Here is a 16,959-nt window from a genome sequence, read left to right as displayed (position 1 = left end):
AAATAAACAACTTTTATGTCATATCAAAAAAATTTATGTTTTTGAAAATTGTATTTATTTTAATAAATACATTGCATATTTAATATGAAAATATTCTTTTGAATTATATTCTGTGAAAAACAAATGGTTTTTTCTTCTAGGGTTCATGGTGATCTTTAAGCATTTTATAAATATAAAGCTCACAAAAAATAAAAATTGTTTACTTTGTAACGTAACTTATTTGGGGTGACTCAAGCTGTATAAATCCTGAGATGGAAAATCAACGAATGCTTATTAAAGTTGTGGTTCTGGGTGATCCATCTGTTGGCAAAGGAGAAATCTTAGCAGGGGGTTTTAAAAAAGATCGAAATGGAACTGAATTCCCTATTAGTTACGATTTTATAAATAAATATTATAATGTTGATGGCCAGGATATCAAGCTACAACTGTTTGAATCTAGACGAGAAGAGAGATTCCTTAATCTTCCTAGAAGTTTTTATCTAGGCGCATCTGGAATTTTTTTGGTCTTTGACTTTTCAAACAGAGATACTTTTTTAATGTGTGGGATGTGGATGGACTCAATCAGAAGTCGTCAAGAAAATATAGATTGTTTTCTTATTGGAAATAATTGTGATAAAAAGAGAGTCGTTACAGAAGAAGAAATTCTTGAATTCAAAAACTGTTTTAATGTAAAATTCTACGAAGTCTCAGGTAGGACTGGTCTCAGTGTTGAGAAAACATTTTATGATGTTGCGAAAACTATAAAAGAACACAAAGAAAGTAAAACAATTAATAAAGAAGAACCCAAAGAACAAAAACCAAGGCAAAAGGCACAACAAGAAAATACTTCAAAAGAAGTATGCGGTATATGGTAGAATAAAAATTGATAATTTGTTTAAATAATGATTTGTTTAAATTAATTAATTAAAAACTCTTTGTCCATTAAAATATTTGCGAAATATAAATTTAAGAAGACTTTCAAAAAAAAAATTTATTGTTATTATGAAGATTATTAAGATATATATATTAAAATGAAATTAGATCTAATCAAAATGAAGTTACGAAGATGAAAAACTTTATACAATAAATTTTAAATAAATATTGGCCATTGTTAATAAAATATTTATATAATAATTTACATATCACAATAAAATGAATATATATATATATATATATATATATATAAAATGTATTTTAATAAATCCGTTTAAATTATAGTGCTTTACACTTTTAAGCACTACAGTTTATTTTTTACTTCATCACTTTATATCCATTGATCATCTTCGCCAATGATATAACTATGAACTTCTTTGACTTCTTCATTTTGTTTACTATTTGATGAAGAATTGAAATTTGAATTTTTTTGTGAGTGTGACTTTGAAAATGTTTTTGGATTTTTCTGTTTTCCCTTATTGACAACAAATATAATAATTCCAATGATTATAAGAAGTGCTGCAATTGAACCACAAATTACCCCAATTAAAACATTATTTGACAATTTTTGCTTATTTATGTCTACATTTGTTTGAATTATAGTAAAGAAGTTAGAATAAAAATAATAATATGTTGGGTATTGATATATTGTATAATTGTAATATATAAACTCAGAATAAATTAATGTATAAGTTGATGCAGTGAATGTATATAATAATGAATTTGATGAAAATGCATTAAGAGTTAATGTTTGTGTAATGAATAAAGAATGCACTAATGATAAAGTAAATGAATACGATAATGCTGTATCTGAAATAAAATATTTTGTTATAGTAAATGTATTTGATTTTGTTAATGTATTTGACTTTATCAATGTATTATTTTGTGTGAATGTATTTGTTATTGTCATTGTATTACTTTGTGTAAATGTTTTTGATTTTGTTATTGTATTTGATATTGCTAATGTATTGCTTTTAGTAAATGTATTTGATATTGTCAATGTATTGCTTTTAGTAAATGTTGGTGTTATCAAAGCATACCAATCATCGCATTCATCAGTTGTACTATTGTTTACATTGAAATTTCCAAATTGTGAAGCATTATATGAAGATGTTACAATAACATATTTTATTTTTGTATTTTCAAATGCATTATTCCCAACATTTGGTAATTTTGTACCTCGAAAATATAAACAAATGAGACTGGAGCAGTCTTTAAATGCATTATTTTCGATTGATGTAACATTTTTTCCAATAATGACTGTAGTTAGATTAGAACATGATTCAAATGCATTACTACCAATTGTCGTGACTGAGTCAGGCACAATGATAGTTATTAATGAATTACATAATTTAAATGTTCCACTTTCAATTCTTTCGGCATTTTCCCCAATGTTAACTGTGGTTAAATTCGAACATGATTCAAATGCACTATAACCAATTGTAGTGACTGAATTAGGAATTGCAATACTTATCAATGAATTACATAATTTAAATACTTCAAATCCAATCACCTTCACACTTTTCCCAATGATAGTTGTTTTTAATTTTGCACATTGTTCATATGCACGATTTCCAATCGAAGTGGCTGAATCTGGAATTACAACATTTATCAAAGATGTACATAATCTAAATGCTTCACTTCCTATTGTCATAACACTTTTTCCGATAGCGACTGTTTCTAATTTTGAACATGAATAAAATGCACTATCTCCAACTGATGTAACTGAATCTGGAATTGTGATATTAGTTAACATAACACAATATTGAAATACTCTATTTCCAATTGTTATCAATTTTTTCCCAATGATAACTGTTGCTAAATTAGAACATAAACCAAATGCATTATTTCCAATTTCTATGGTTGAATCTGATATTGAAATATATGTTAATGATAAACAACGAGAAAATGCATAATCATTAATTATCATAACTGAATTTGGTATTTTAAATGTAACATTAGTAATTCCTGCAGGATAGCACACGAGTGTTGAAAAATTTTTGTCATAAAGAATTCCATTATAATCATTACAATAATAATTATTATCATTAGAGACATTAAAAAATCGAAAACTTGTGCACCCTGTAAAAACTCCTTCTTCAATTGAAGCAACTGATTTTGGAATTATAATATTTAACAATGATGAACACTCATAGAATGCATAGCTTTCAATTATACTTACATTATTTCCCAAAGTAATTGTACTTAAATTCGAACACTTTGCAAATGAATAATTTCCAATTGTTATAACTGAATTACCAATTTTAACTGTGACTAATAAAGGCCATTGAGAGAAAGCAAATTGATCAATTTCTGTAATTTCTCCATCAATTATAAGATACAATAATTCATTTTTATGTGTTTCTCTATCATTATATTCTTCAATTGTAGTTATATTAAGTGTTTCAGTTTCAAATGAGTGCACAAAAAAGAAAATAAATAAAACAGAAAGAATTTTATAATTATGCTTTTCTTTGTTATGAATACTTTGGAAAAATAATTTTGTTAAATAATCTTTTGGTATATACAACAACAAACCCAAAATAACAAGAAACATAACAAGTAGAGAATTGTTCAAAAAGAAATTAAAAGAACTTTGTATAAAATTTTTCATACCATAGAAACAATAAAAAAGAAATGTTTTCTTTGTACAGGGACTTTTGGAGAAAACTGGTTGCTTATTAAAATTAAAATTTTGTTGCTGTGATGAATTAATTAAATCATAAAAAAAATTTTGATATATTCTTGAAAAATTACATGAAAACATATGTAACATTTTGTAGTCATCATTTTTTACAATGTGATAGCACGAATGGGAACAATCAGCATGAAAAAATTTTGGAATATAGCATTTGATTTCATGTAAAATTTGAACAAAAAAGATTTCTAATTTGAAGCTCGAACTCTGTAACTCAAGATAAAGTTTGTTTGCAAATAAGTGACATGATACATGGCACAATAAAAAAAGCATCCTGAACCAGGATTAAAAAACTGTAAAACTTGATCGTTGTTAAGACGATAGGATTAACGACACGAAATTTTGAGTGTTGACTTGGCTTTACACGTGTTTAACATTCTCAATTTATTTGAATTTGAATCCGATAGTGGCATAACCGTGGAAACTGGTTAAAATTTACGTATCACCTATTCAAAACATTTTATCATTCTCTCATTTTGTCATCCATACCATAAAAGTTAAGAGATTTTATTAAACCATTCTAAATATGGAAGGTACTTTCTATCCTGGAATAATTTTAGAATTTCATACCTCTCAAAAACGTTAGTTTTGTTTCTTCAGAAACAAATTAGTTCATAAACATTAATTATTTAAAAAACTCATAGGGAATAATTTTCATAAAACGTAACAAAATTTTTATGTTTAATGTTGAAATTAATCTTTTACAGAGATAAAAAAAAAATATTAAACGCACACAATCTAATTGCAATAACACAATTTTTAACAAAAAGCTATTAAATTTAATGCAATTTATTTTAATTATTTAACTTTTGACTTAACAGTTGTACTAATTCATCAAAGCCATAATAAGATGCCCAACTAAGAGCTGTATTAAATAATTCAAATCAATACCAAATATTGAATTAATACCAAAAATTATCGGAATAAGCATAATGTTATATAATTAAATATCTTTTGCATTTATATCAATTCCTTTACACTCAACAAGTATTTTAGCAATTTCAGGATAAGTTTTTTCAACTGCTATTATTAACAATGGACACAATTATTTAAATCAACGCCAAATGTTTCAATAAAACAGAAAATTTTTGGAATAAACATCAAATAATATAAAAAAATATCTTTGATATTAACATCAATTCCTTTTATTTCAACAAGTAATTTGACTTCTTCTGTGCGACCTTCTTGCACTGCCATTAATAAGAATTTATCAAATAATTTAAATAATTTAGAAATTTTCTTTTGCAATATTAAATTTTTAGAACAAATATTTAATAAAATTAAAAAATATCTTTAGCATCAATTTCTCCTTTTTCCATAAGTAATTTCATGACTTCACAACGGTCTTTTTCAGCTGCAAGCATAAACGATGAATAAAAAGTTTTAAACAAGTCCCAAATAATATTTTCGAATTTGAAAATATTTGAACAAATTTTATTTAAAATTAATAAACATTTTTAATATAGATATCAATCCCTTCTTTTTCAAGAAGTAATTTCACGACTTCACTATGACCATTTATAGATGCATATATAAGTGCTGTATTAAAAGTTTTAAACAAGTTCCAAATATTATAATCTAATTTCAAAATATTTAAAAAAACCACACATAAAGTTAAGAAACATTTTTAGCATTAACATTAATCCCTTGTTGTTCAAGAAGTAATTTAACTATATTCGCATGTCCGCCATAAGATGCAACCATAAGTGCTGTATCAAATAATTAGATGAATCACCAATAATAAATTTGAAATTTCGATAAATTTAAAGATATTTGAAATAAAATCAAGAAATTTTCTCAACGCTCTGGCATGTTTTGTTAATTCTCTGATTGAAAAATGAAAAACCGGTAAGTCGAAACCTTTCAGTTGTGGTACAAAAAAGCACCTTTTCTTGCAGACATTTTACTTCAAAAAAATCAAATAAATTCCAAATTAACATAAAAAATACAAAATAAGATAAACAAATATTTTCATTTATACCAATTCCTCCTTGTTCAAGAAGTAATTTAACTACATCGATGTTACCTCTTTCAGATGCTAATATAAGTGCATTTTTAAATATTTTAAATAATTTTCAAATAATATTTTTAAATATGAAATTATCAAAATAACCATTAAATCAAACAAATATATATCTTTAATATTGATATCAATTCCGATAAGATATTTGATAAGTTCAACATTTTCTACGCTAAAATTATCTAATAATATCTTATTATTAGCAATTTTATTATTTTCAAGAAAATACTTAACAAGGAATAAATTTCCACTTGCTATTGCATGATTAATGTAATAGTCAATAATTTCTAATCCTTCTTTTACTAAATATAAAAGAATTTCATAATTATTATGTTTTACGCATGCAGAACCTAGCTCTTCTTCCAGGCGTTTTAATTCATCACTTGTGTTAGTATCACGTGGTAATGTATTACCTAAAAAAAATTTAGATACAAAACCGGGAAAATATCTTTTATTGTCTTCAAATTTTTCTAATTTGTTTTCATAAATATAATAAAATACATCATTTTGATGAAATTCGATTGCTGCTTGATATGAATCGGCAAACGATGAATGATTTTGTTCACAAAGTTTAATGATCTCTATGTTTCCACCTGCAACTGCAAATTTCCCCGTTTGACTTATATCAGCACCATTTAATAATAAATATTTAAAACATTTAATTGAACCATAAAACGCTGCATAATCAACAAGGGAAATACATGAGGATCTTAATAATTTACTTCTTTCAAATAATGTTTTTTTTATGTTTTGATTCAAAGGAAAATTTGTTTGTGATGATATTTCTTGAAGTTTTTCAACATCATCATTTCGAATTATATTTGCAATCTCTGATGGAGATGCTTCTTTATATAATTTTTGTTGGTAACTGAACCCATTGAAATAATTTTCCATTGATGTTGAAACGCTAGAGTTGTTTTGATCTGAATCAGAATTTGTATCTTGTGGTAAGCCAAAACGAACGTTACCAAATGATGAGGCATAAAATTTATTACTTGAAATATGTTCACGTGAAATGTTTTTAGGTAAAATATTAGAATCAATCAACTTTTGTTCAACCATTATATTAAGTAGATATCTGTCTTCCTTGTTAGATAAATATTTACCAAAAAGTTCAAAAATTTTGGGGTTAAAGCCAATGATTTCTGTTTCCTTTGTTTGAAGTGTTTGAATAAATTTAAAATATGTGGATTCTTCTTCTTTTAGGGAAGAAATTGCGGAGTAAATTAATAAGCAAACTACTACATTAAATGAAACATAATAATTTTGATCAAATATTTCTAATGCTTTTTGAACCGCGTCTTCAACATTTTCCTTTTTTATGCCAATGATGATATGTTGGAGAGAAATCAAGATTTGCATGTTGGCAGATTCCATTGTTGGTTCTTCCATTGTTGCTAAACTTATAAACGGTTATCATTGAGATTTCAATTCCAAATTGTTTTTAATGTTTCAAAGATAAATTGTATAATCACAAAAGAAAAATAAAATCAAAGCATGATCCTATATAGAAGGACACAAATAAACATATTTTGAAACCCATCCAAATTACATGACTCCAAAATCAGAATATATAAGACATCAATAATATGTTAAGGTTTGACTAAAATCCATGTTACCACTTTGGAATGCATTTCTTCAATCAACTGATATTCAAGATGTTTCGTAAACAAAACAGAACCAAACTGGTAAAATTTTTTTTTCAAGACAATTAAAATCGCTTGTTTCCTTTTATAGAAAATCTTTATCTTTTATAACAATGCATTGTTATTTAAAATAAGAACACATTTAAAGCAAAAAATTTATCAATTCGTAACATAATAAATATTTAATAATAAAACATAAAATTAAATCAATGAAACAGCATCCAAATTAGGATGGAAAAAGTTTTTTCTACTCTTATTAAATTGTCTTGTTAAAGGGTTATATTCCCAAAAGACGAACACTTGTTCTTGTTTAATATTTTTTGGTCCATTGCCCCAAATTATATTTAATGATTTCATATTGTTTCTTAGCAAATACACACTGTCAATTTGTTTCAATGGATGTGATAACAATAGCACAAAATGCATTCGACTGTTGTCTCGCATTGAGTTGTAAATGTCCCTTAACGTCTTCCCTGAAAATTGACTTTTCAATATGCCGATCATTTTTTGAAAGTTTAAAACGGTTTCATTGAGTTCTTCCTCTTCTTCGGCTTCTGTTTCCTCGAGTTCAAACCTTTTTTCAACCTCAAGGAACTCATCAATTGGTATCATTTCAATTGATGAAATAGGAGTAATTGTAATTGATTCCGATATGTTGGCTAAATATGATTTCGGAAATCGCATAACTTTGGAAAAGTCTGTTGGCTCATGAAAATCAACAGGCTCGATTGACGAAGATGAGGTGTTGGAGGAACGGCGCGCTTGTGGTTGTTTACAGTTGGAAAGATCAAATTTAACATGAAGCGATGCCTCAAGTTCGTTAGTGTTCTTGTCAATTTTTAATGGCCTTGGTGAGTGCCTCCTAGGAGTTGGACAATTCTCTGGTTCTAAGTTTCGTTGATTGGTATTTGACATTATAATGGTATCATTCATGTGACCATTTTGTTTTAAATTTTTCTTCTTTTTTTCTATATCTGTTTTGTTGTCAAGCATATTCTGGTTTTCCATAAATTTGATGGGACGAGGACTGAGCTTCCTCTTTGGACGCTTAGCCGAAGGAACCATAAATTCAAACTCTTCTGACTTATCTTCTTTTTTTTCTGGTTTGTTGATTTCAGTAAAATCTTTACTAGGCTTTATATCAATGATATCTTTTTGGAAATAAGAATTACCACTTGATAAGGAGACCGTTTGTCTATCGGGGGCACCCCTAGGACCGATTAAAGGCAGGTTAATTGGTGTTCTTTTGGTATTGTTTGTTGAGTTTGATTTTAATTCATTCAGTGAATTATTTTTGGGCTGTCGTTGATTACCAGTATTTTTTTCATATGTTACTGTTTGGATAACTGATGATCTCTTGGTAGTTAATTCTGTATATTCTTTATTATTTTGTAAGTTCTTAGCGTCGTTTTTAGAACTTTTTTTAGTGCGTAAGGATGAACGTTGTTTTGGCTTCCATTGTGATTCTGAGTTATCATTTTTCTCTGTATATGATTCGTTATTTTTGGAATGATTTATTACTCTGTAGCTATTATTTTTTTGTGTTTCTGTGTTGGATTGTGATTCTCTTTGTGATCTCAAATTGTTTTTAGGATTTGATCTCCGTGATGTACTACGTGTAAACAAATCTGAATATTGATTTTCATTTTTTCTTGCAAGCCAATTTTTACGTATTTCTTGGAAATCTGAATACATGTTGCTATTTTCTTCTTGTTCTTCCTGATAATTCGTCGTGGATATTGTTGGTGGATGGAGGTTTCTTCTTGGATATGTTTCGTCGTTTTCAGGTTGTAAATTACGTGGTATGCTTTGTGATCTTTTTTTATTCCTCATCCGAAATTCACTTAACGTGTTTGGGGGGCCTTATTAACGATAGGAATTAAACGTACATAATGTACGTTAAAAGCAGCACGTTAATTTGACGTTAAGATTGAAATAAATCATTCTCCAAAATGCATCCAATTCCAACACGTATTGCAGTTGCTGCAAGGAATGCACGTGAAATGCGATCAACTCGTAAAGCTTTAGGTGATGTTAAAAGCAAACATAATTCAATTTCCTTAAATCCTCACGATAAGACATTCATTGTTCCTAAACAAAAACCAAAGCAGAAAATTTCAGAAGAAAGACTTGGAAAGATTGAAGATCCACAAGATGCATTTGAATATGATCTCGAAGTATATCACTTTTTAATTGAACACGAGAATGAAAAGCTTCCTTCACCTGTTATATTCTTAAATCAAACTAACATTAAGCCTAGAATGAGATCTATCGTTATTGATTGGCTAATTGGCGTTCATAATCACTTAGAGATGCATACAGATACACTTTTTTCAGCAATCGAGATTGCAGATTTATATTTATCAAAAGTTGATATTCATCGTTCAAAACTTCAGCTTCTTTATACAACTGCATTATTTATTTCAGCTAAAAATCAAGAGGTTACACTTCCAACAATAGATGATTTTGTTTATTTTACAAAGAACTCATTTACGTCAGATGATGTAATCAAAATGGAAATGAATATTTTGAATGAAATTGATTTCTTTGTAAACCCAATTCATTCATCAATATTCATGAAACGTTATTTAAGATTATGTGATCCATCAAATGAAATCTCGATGATGGCACATTATTTAAATGAAACATTACTTCTTGATGAAAGTTTCATTGGAATGTGTCCATCTAAACGCGCAGCATCAGTTGTTTGTCTTTCACTTACACTTGAAAGAGGAAATAATCAATGGAATCAATATTTAGTCACTAATACAGGTTACAAAACTACAGATTTACAACCAATTGTTAATAAGATATTAACATCTGTAAAGAAGATTAAATCATCAAAACTCAATACATTAGAGAAGAAATATGCACATAGTCGTCTTTGTAGTGTTAGTTTAAAGTCACTTCCTATATCATTATCTGTTGAATAAAATATTTTATTTATAATAAATTTTCTTTTTCTTTCATTATTTTATAAAAGAATTTGTTATTCAAAAGAAAATATTTTTTTCATTTTATGACGTTTATAAAAGTTTATCAATTAATTCCTTGATCTTTGGAACATTCTATTTCAACTCATGTGGTTAAACGAGCTTTTTTAAAACAAATATTGAAATTTTCTTTGTTGTGTTTAAAATGTAAGACATGATTTGGATATTGCAACAATTATAAATATTAAATGTAATATTTCAAAACTACTACGAACTCTTCTACAAAGTTTTGACATATGTAATATGTGGTTTTTGCAATATATGTAATCTATCTGATGATATCAATATTTTGTTTACTTTTTTATATAGAGTCGCCAATAAGTAATAATATTCCAGAAACAAATCTATATTGCAAAAAACATTAATATATATAAATTAGATTTATTCATAAAAAAATATAGAAAAATAAATTCTATAGAAGATTCAAAATGAATTAATTATAGTTTTAGTCTATAGATCAAATATTATGAATTAGTCTCGTTAGAATATTTTTCTAGAACTCAAAACATCGTGTTGAAGATTTCATTTTCAAGATTACTATTTAAATTAATATAATGAAAAAGAAAGCCAATTTATTATGTTCCGAAACACATTTAGAAATAAAAATGTATTTTGTGTTTTAGTTTTTGGTATAATTTTTCATTTTTATGTAGTTGTGAATTTAGATATTTCATTATTTCTTTCCTATAAAAATAAATTTCAAATAAAATATATTAATATTATTAGAATTAACTTTAATTCCTTCTTGTTTATGAAGTAATTTAGATATTTCTAATTTACCAATTTCAGATGCTTTCATAAGTACTGTCTCAAATTTGACAATTATCAATTTAGTTCATTATGCATTTTATTGAAAAAAAGAAGCCAACATTTTATATACAAATTATTTAGAAACAATCCAAATTAAAGAAGAAAAAATATCTCAAAATTATTTAATTTTTTGCTAGCTATATTCGTACATTAATACCAATTCACAAGAAGCATTTTATTTAATTAAATAAGAGAAAATGATAGAACGAAATTTAATTGATTCTAATATTACAAAATATTTTATACATTATAAAAATTAAACAAACGGCATGTTCAATTCATCATTTAAAGATGCATATAAAATATTATTTGAATCCCATCAAAATGATATCTCTAAATATATTTAAGAAAATAAAAAATATGAAACAAAATGACATTAATATGAAATTCAGATTAATATTTCGATATTCTAAAATAATATTTGGAAATTATTTGTTGTCTATACATTAAATGTAAACATTAACAGGGCCACTAGTCTAAGTGCTGACAGTATTACTTATTATGTCTTAAGTTATAAAGGTCAAACAAAACAAACAGAAAATGCAGCAGTGCATCACCGTTTTGCTTGAAATAATGAAATTTAATAACTTCGGAAAAGATGAACTTGGAATATAAGTTTCAGATAAGTCTATTTCATTAAGAAATGCTATAGTCGATATAAATAATTAAGATAATGGAGTATTACATCAGTCGGTATTCAATACAAAAAATACACCATTTACTTCAGTAGAAAATTAACGATAATTTGAATGAATTGAATTTCATTTTTATCTCTTTTTATTTAATTTTTACATAAAATTTTAAATTTCAACAAAAAATTAACAAAAAATGGAAAAAATATTGATGCAAGGAATCGAACCTTGATTACGCTACTCGTTTTCACATTCAGAAATGAAGTGATTGAAATAAGAAATGCGTGCCCTACCCATTAGACGACATCAATTTCATTAAAATTTTGCATTTGCTTTATTTCATATCATGTCGTTGAACAAACTTTTTTATGGTGATAATTAAAATATTTTTTTTTTAAAAAAAAAAACAATTTTTTTGATTTTAATCAAAAAATTTTTTTTATTAGTTATCTACATTTCTACTCGTCGAACAGTATCATTTCAATCATACCTTAATTTTCCAGAAGGTTGTGGTAACATTAAAATCGTTAAATTACTTTTTAAGAATGAAGTTATAAACATTTTACAAAGCTACAGATTTACAACCAATTGTTAATAAGATATTAACATCTGTAAAGAAGATTAAATCATCAAAACTCAATACATTAGAGAAGAAATATGCACATAGTCGTCTTTGTAGTGTTAGTTTAAAGTCACTTCCTATATCATTATCTGTTGAATAAAATATTTTATTTATAATAAATTTTCTTTTTCTGTCATTGTTTTGTAAAAGACTTTGTTATTCAAAAGAAGATATTTTTGTCATTTTATGGCGTTTATGGGAGTTTATCGATTAATTCCTTGATCTTTGGAACATTCGCTCCAATGACTTTCCCGATTGGAACTGTGATCATCAACTTTTTTCATTCTTTTTTAAAAAAACTTAACTATCTGAGAATAAGATCAACTCCAAATTCATATGAAAATTCTGGTGACTTATCAACATTTACTTTAAGGAATTCTGACGTTAGGGATATTGTTTAGCTATTTCTGGTAATGCTTTCCCAACAACTTGACAAGGACCACACCAATCTGCATAAAAATCTAGTACAACAAGATTACTCGATTTTTTGATGATGTTTTTCAAATCTTCTTTCGTGCCTGAAAAATGTTTTAAATTTGGGAGTGACATTTCTTTTTTGAGTTTCTTATTTCTTATTTCTTACTCATCGTCAAACAAACATTGTCAATATTAAAAAATTCATTTTATATTTTATATTTTATTCAGTATTTTTTATATTATTAAGGATTGTTTCATATTTATTAAAATTATTCGAAATAACTGAAAATCGTTCTTCATTATTAAGTTTAATCCATTCATTAAATACAATATCTTGATATGTAAGTTTCGAATAACATTTTAGAAAATTATTCACATTTTTACGTTTAGGATAAATTAATTTAAACCCTCCTCGTCGTTCTTTCTCTTCTAAATAATCTCGAATAATAGAAAAATCATTAAAAACTGGTGATAACCATGGATGTTCTTTAAAACTTTCGATTAATTCACGACGCGTTGAATCAATCGAATTTTCATTCTCTTCTTCAATTGTTTGAAATGATGGACATGGTGAAGGGTCTAAAACATTACATTCAACTATTCGATTAATTCGTAATAAATCTAACATAAGTGGATATTTGATATTTTCATCAAGTTTAGAATTTTTGGTATTTAATGATGGTGAAATATTCATCTCAAGAATATAAGGTTTTAAATTAGAATCAAGAATTACATCAAACCCATACATTTCATAACAAATATTCTTGTTTTTAATGTTCCCTTGATGAACTTTTCGAATTTCATTCATACCTGATATAGTAATTGAAATAATACTACGTTCGATTTCTTTCATAATTAATTTACTATTGATATTTTGTGTTTCTAAATATTGTAAAAAATATTGTAATGATAATTTAGAATTATTAATACTTTCTTCTTCTTTATTATTTTGAATAAATTTTTCATCTGTTTTATTAATTGAATAATTAGTTAAATGTGATCGTAAATCTTCAATATTATCAATCGAATATTGATGTGTAGCAAAACGAATTAATCCATTTTCATGAAGATAAATTCGAAGTGGATTTAATGATGTAACAAGAACATATAAACGAATATCAAATTTACGTCCTGTAATTAAAAAAGGATTTATAAGATAATGTTGATAAATACCATTCTTAAATAATTTTGGTTTTTCTTTTGTATTTTAAAACTTGAATACCAATCCCTCTTGTTGATGCTGATGGTTTAAATATAAAATATTGATATTGATCCCAATATTCATTTAATTTATTCTTATCTTTAGGATAAATAAATGTTTTCTAAAAAATATTGTGAAAAAATCTTTAGTACGTGAATTAAGTTCTTCAATTCGTTTTTGAAATTCATCTTTTCGTCCAACTAAACGTGACCCAATAAAATGATTACTTTTTTGATAATATTGTAATTTTTCTTATTCTTCTAATTTAAATTGTCGTCCCCATGAAAAATTCCATCGATTTCCTTTTGTTCTTTGAAAACCTGAATGTCGAAGTGCTTTTTTTAGTCATATACGAGTACAACCTGTATTAATAAAATATAATGGTTTTGGGGTGTGTTTAATATCTTGTTCATTAGGTGTTGGAATTTCATAATAACAATAAGGAAGTTTTACATTTTGAAAGAGTTGATATAAATTATTCATTTGAAAATAAATAATAATAATAATAATAATAAATAAATAAACGTCTTCTTTATCAAACAAACATTGTTTAAATAAAAAAATTATGGATTTTTTTAATCTTACAATACTACAACAAACAACAACAAATAACAACAACAATAATAATGTTTCAACGAATCATCATTTTGATATTAATTTGTTTCGAAGTGAAATAAATCGAGAAGAAGAACAATCTTCACAACTAAATACTTCAAGTCAAGGAAATTTTTCAAATATAACAGAAGGAAATAATCTAAATCAACAACAGAATAATTTCAATAATTTTGGGAATCAAACATTTAATAACCAACAATCAAGAAATTTTGGTGAACAAAATATTCAACAACAACAACCTCAAAACATTTTTAACAATCAAATGAATAATCATGCACAACAAATATTTGATTTTAATAATCAAAATAATAACAAACAACAACAACAATTTGATTTTAACTTTAATCAACAACAAACAAATAATTACAATTTTACATCACAACGAAATTTTAGTGATTTCAATTTTACAAACAAAAATAATCAAAACAATTCATCACAAATTATTGATTTTAATTTGCCAACACAACAACAGCAACAAAAATTTGATGATAAATCATTTCAACAAAATTCAGAACAACAAATTATTGATTTTAATCTTAAAGAAGAAGAAAATTCACGAAATAAAACACAAAATTTTGAAATCAATTTTGGAATTTCAGAAGAACAAAATAAATATAAAATTCAACAACAACAAACGAAATCAAATGAAACAATAACAAAAAAATAATAATAATAATAATTTCAATTCACAAAATAACACAGAAAATCAACAACGAAGAAAACGACGAAAAGTTCAACGGGAAACAACGAAAGAAACGAAAACTGAAAAATAAATTTATGGAATTTAATGTAAATCAAAAGCAAAAACACAAATAGTAATTTCGAATTTCCGTCATTTGAACCAAATAATGCAAAAACAAAACACAAATAGTAATTTCGAATTTCCATCATTTGAACCAAATAATGCAAACAAAACACAAATAGTAATTTCGAATTTCATCATTTGAACCAAATAATGCAAAACAAAACACAAATAGTAATTTCGAATTTCCATCATTTGAACCAAATAATGCAAAAACAAAACACAAATAGTAATTTCGAATTTCCATCATTTGAACCAAATAATGCAAAACAAAACACAAATAGTAATTTCGAATTTCCATCATTTGAAAGTGGTAACAAACAGACATCGAATAATGATTTCGGGTTTTCAAGCATTGATGTTAAAGAAACAAAACAAAACACAAATAGTAATTTCTCTGAGTTTCCGTCATTTGAAAGTGGTAACAAACAGAATTCAAATTCCGAATTTACGTTTCCATTGCTTGAACAAAAAAATTCGAATGATAATAAACAAAAACAAGAAGAAGAACGAAAATCAGCGAACAGTTCAGCCAAAGCAGAGCCTTAAGTCATATAGATATATTTCTGGGTTTGAAGAAATTGATACGAACGAAGAAAACCAAAGTAATAAAACAAATACAAATACAATAGAAATGAACACACAGAACTCAAACAATGACTTGGATTTCCTTCATTTGAACAAAATAATGTCAATAAAGATGAAAAGTCTCCAGAATTTAATCAAAAGCAAAACTCGAACAATGACATCGGATTTCTTTCATTTGAAAACAGCAACAAACAAAATGCGAATAATGATTTCACGTTTCCTTCATTTGAACAAAATAATACAAAACAAAACTCAAATAACGACTTCGGATTTGCAAATCATGAAAATAATAAACGAAACTCGAACAATGATTTTGGATTTCCTTCATTTGAACAAAATAATACAAAACAAAACTCAAATAACGACTTCGGATTTCTTTCATTTAACCAAGATAAAGTAAATAAAGATGAAAAGTCCACAGAATTTAATCAAAAGCAAAAGCAAAACGCAAACAATGAATTTACATTTCCAACATTCGAACAAAATAATACAAAACAAATTTCAAATAACGATTTCGGATTTGCAAATATTGATAATACAAAACAAAACTCAAACAGTGACTTCTGTATTTCCCTTCATTCTGAACAAAATGATATAAATAAAAATGAAATATCCGCCGGAAATAATCAAAAACAAAACTCAAACAATGAATTTGATTTCCATCATTTCGAAAAGCAGTCATGCAAACAAAATGCGAATAATGACATTGTATTTCCAAATATTGATAATAAAGAAAGCAAAAGCAAACATCAAATAATGAATATATGTTTCCATCGTTTGAACAAAAACAATTCGAATGATAATAAACAAAAAACAAGAAGAAGAACGAAAATCAGCGAACAGTTCAGCCAAAAGCGAGCCTTAAGTCATATGATATATTTCGGTTTGAAGAAATTGATACGAACGAAGAAAACCAAAGTAATAATGCAAATACAAATGCAAATACAGTAGAAGTGAACATACAAAATGATAACAAACAAAACTCAAACAGTGAATTATCATT

The 16,959-nt window shown here is 26.1% G+C and overlaps 2 protein-coding genes across 2 annotated transcripts; one reads left to right on the top strand and one right to left on the bottom strand.

Moving 5' to 3' along the window:
- Positions 1 to 7,477: 7,477 nt before the first annotated feature.
- On the bottom strand, positions 7,478 to 9,109 carry GO595_002349 (uncharacterized protein; the record flags this gene model as incomplete). Its single annotated transcript, XM_067915249.1, has 1 exon — positions 7,478 to 9,109. The coding sequence occupies one exon, from the start codon at positions 9,107 to 9,109 to the stop codon at positions 7,478 to 7,480; it is 1,632 nt and encodes a 543-aa protein (XP_067777466.1).
- A 119-nt stretch (positions 9,110 to 9,228) lies between these two features.
- GO595_002348 (Cyclin, N-terminal domain containing protein) lies at positions 9,229 to 10,209 on the top strand (the record flags this gene model as incomplete). The annotated part of the gene is made up of 1 exon (XM_067915248.1): positions 9,229 to 10,209. One exon carries the CDS (start codon positions 9,229 to 9,231, stop codon positions 10,207 to 10,209), a length of 981 nt encoding a protein of 326 aa, XP_067777465.1.
- Positions 10,210 to 16,959: the final 6,750 nt, after the last annotated feature.

Source organism: Histomonas meleagridis (genome assembly GCF_020186115.1).
Source record: "Histomonas meleagridis strain 2922-C6/04-10x chromosome Unknown contig_177, whole genome shotgun sequence".
Classification (NCBI taxonomy): Eukaryota; Parabasalia; order Tritrichomonadida; family Dientamoebidae; genus Histomonas; species Histomonas meleagridis.
The sequence above is the reverse complement of the archived record's forward strand: the minus strand, read 5'-3'. Positions and strand labels throughout refer to the sequence as shown.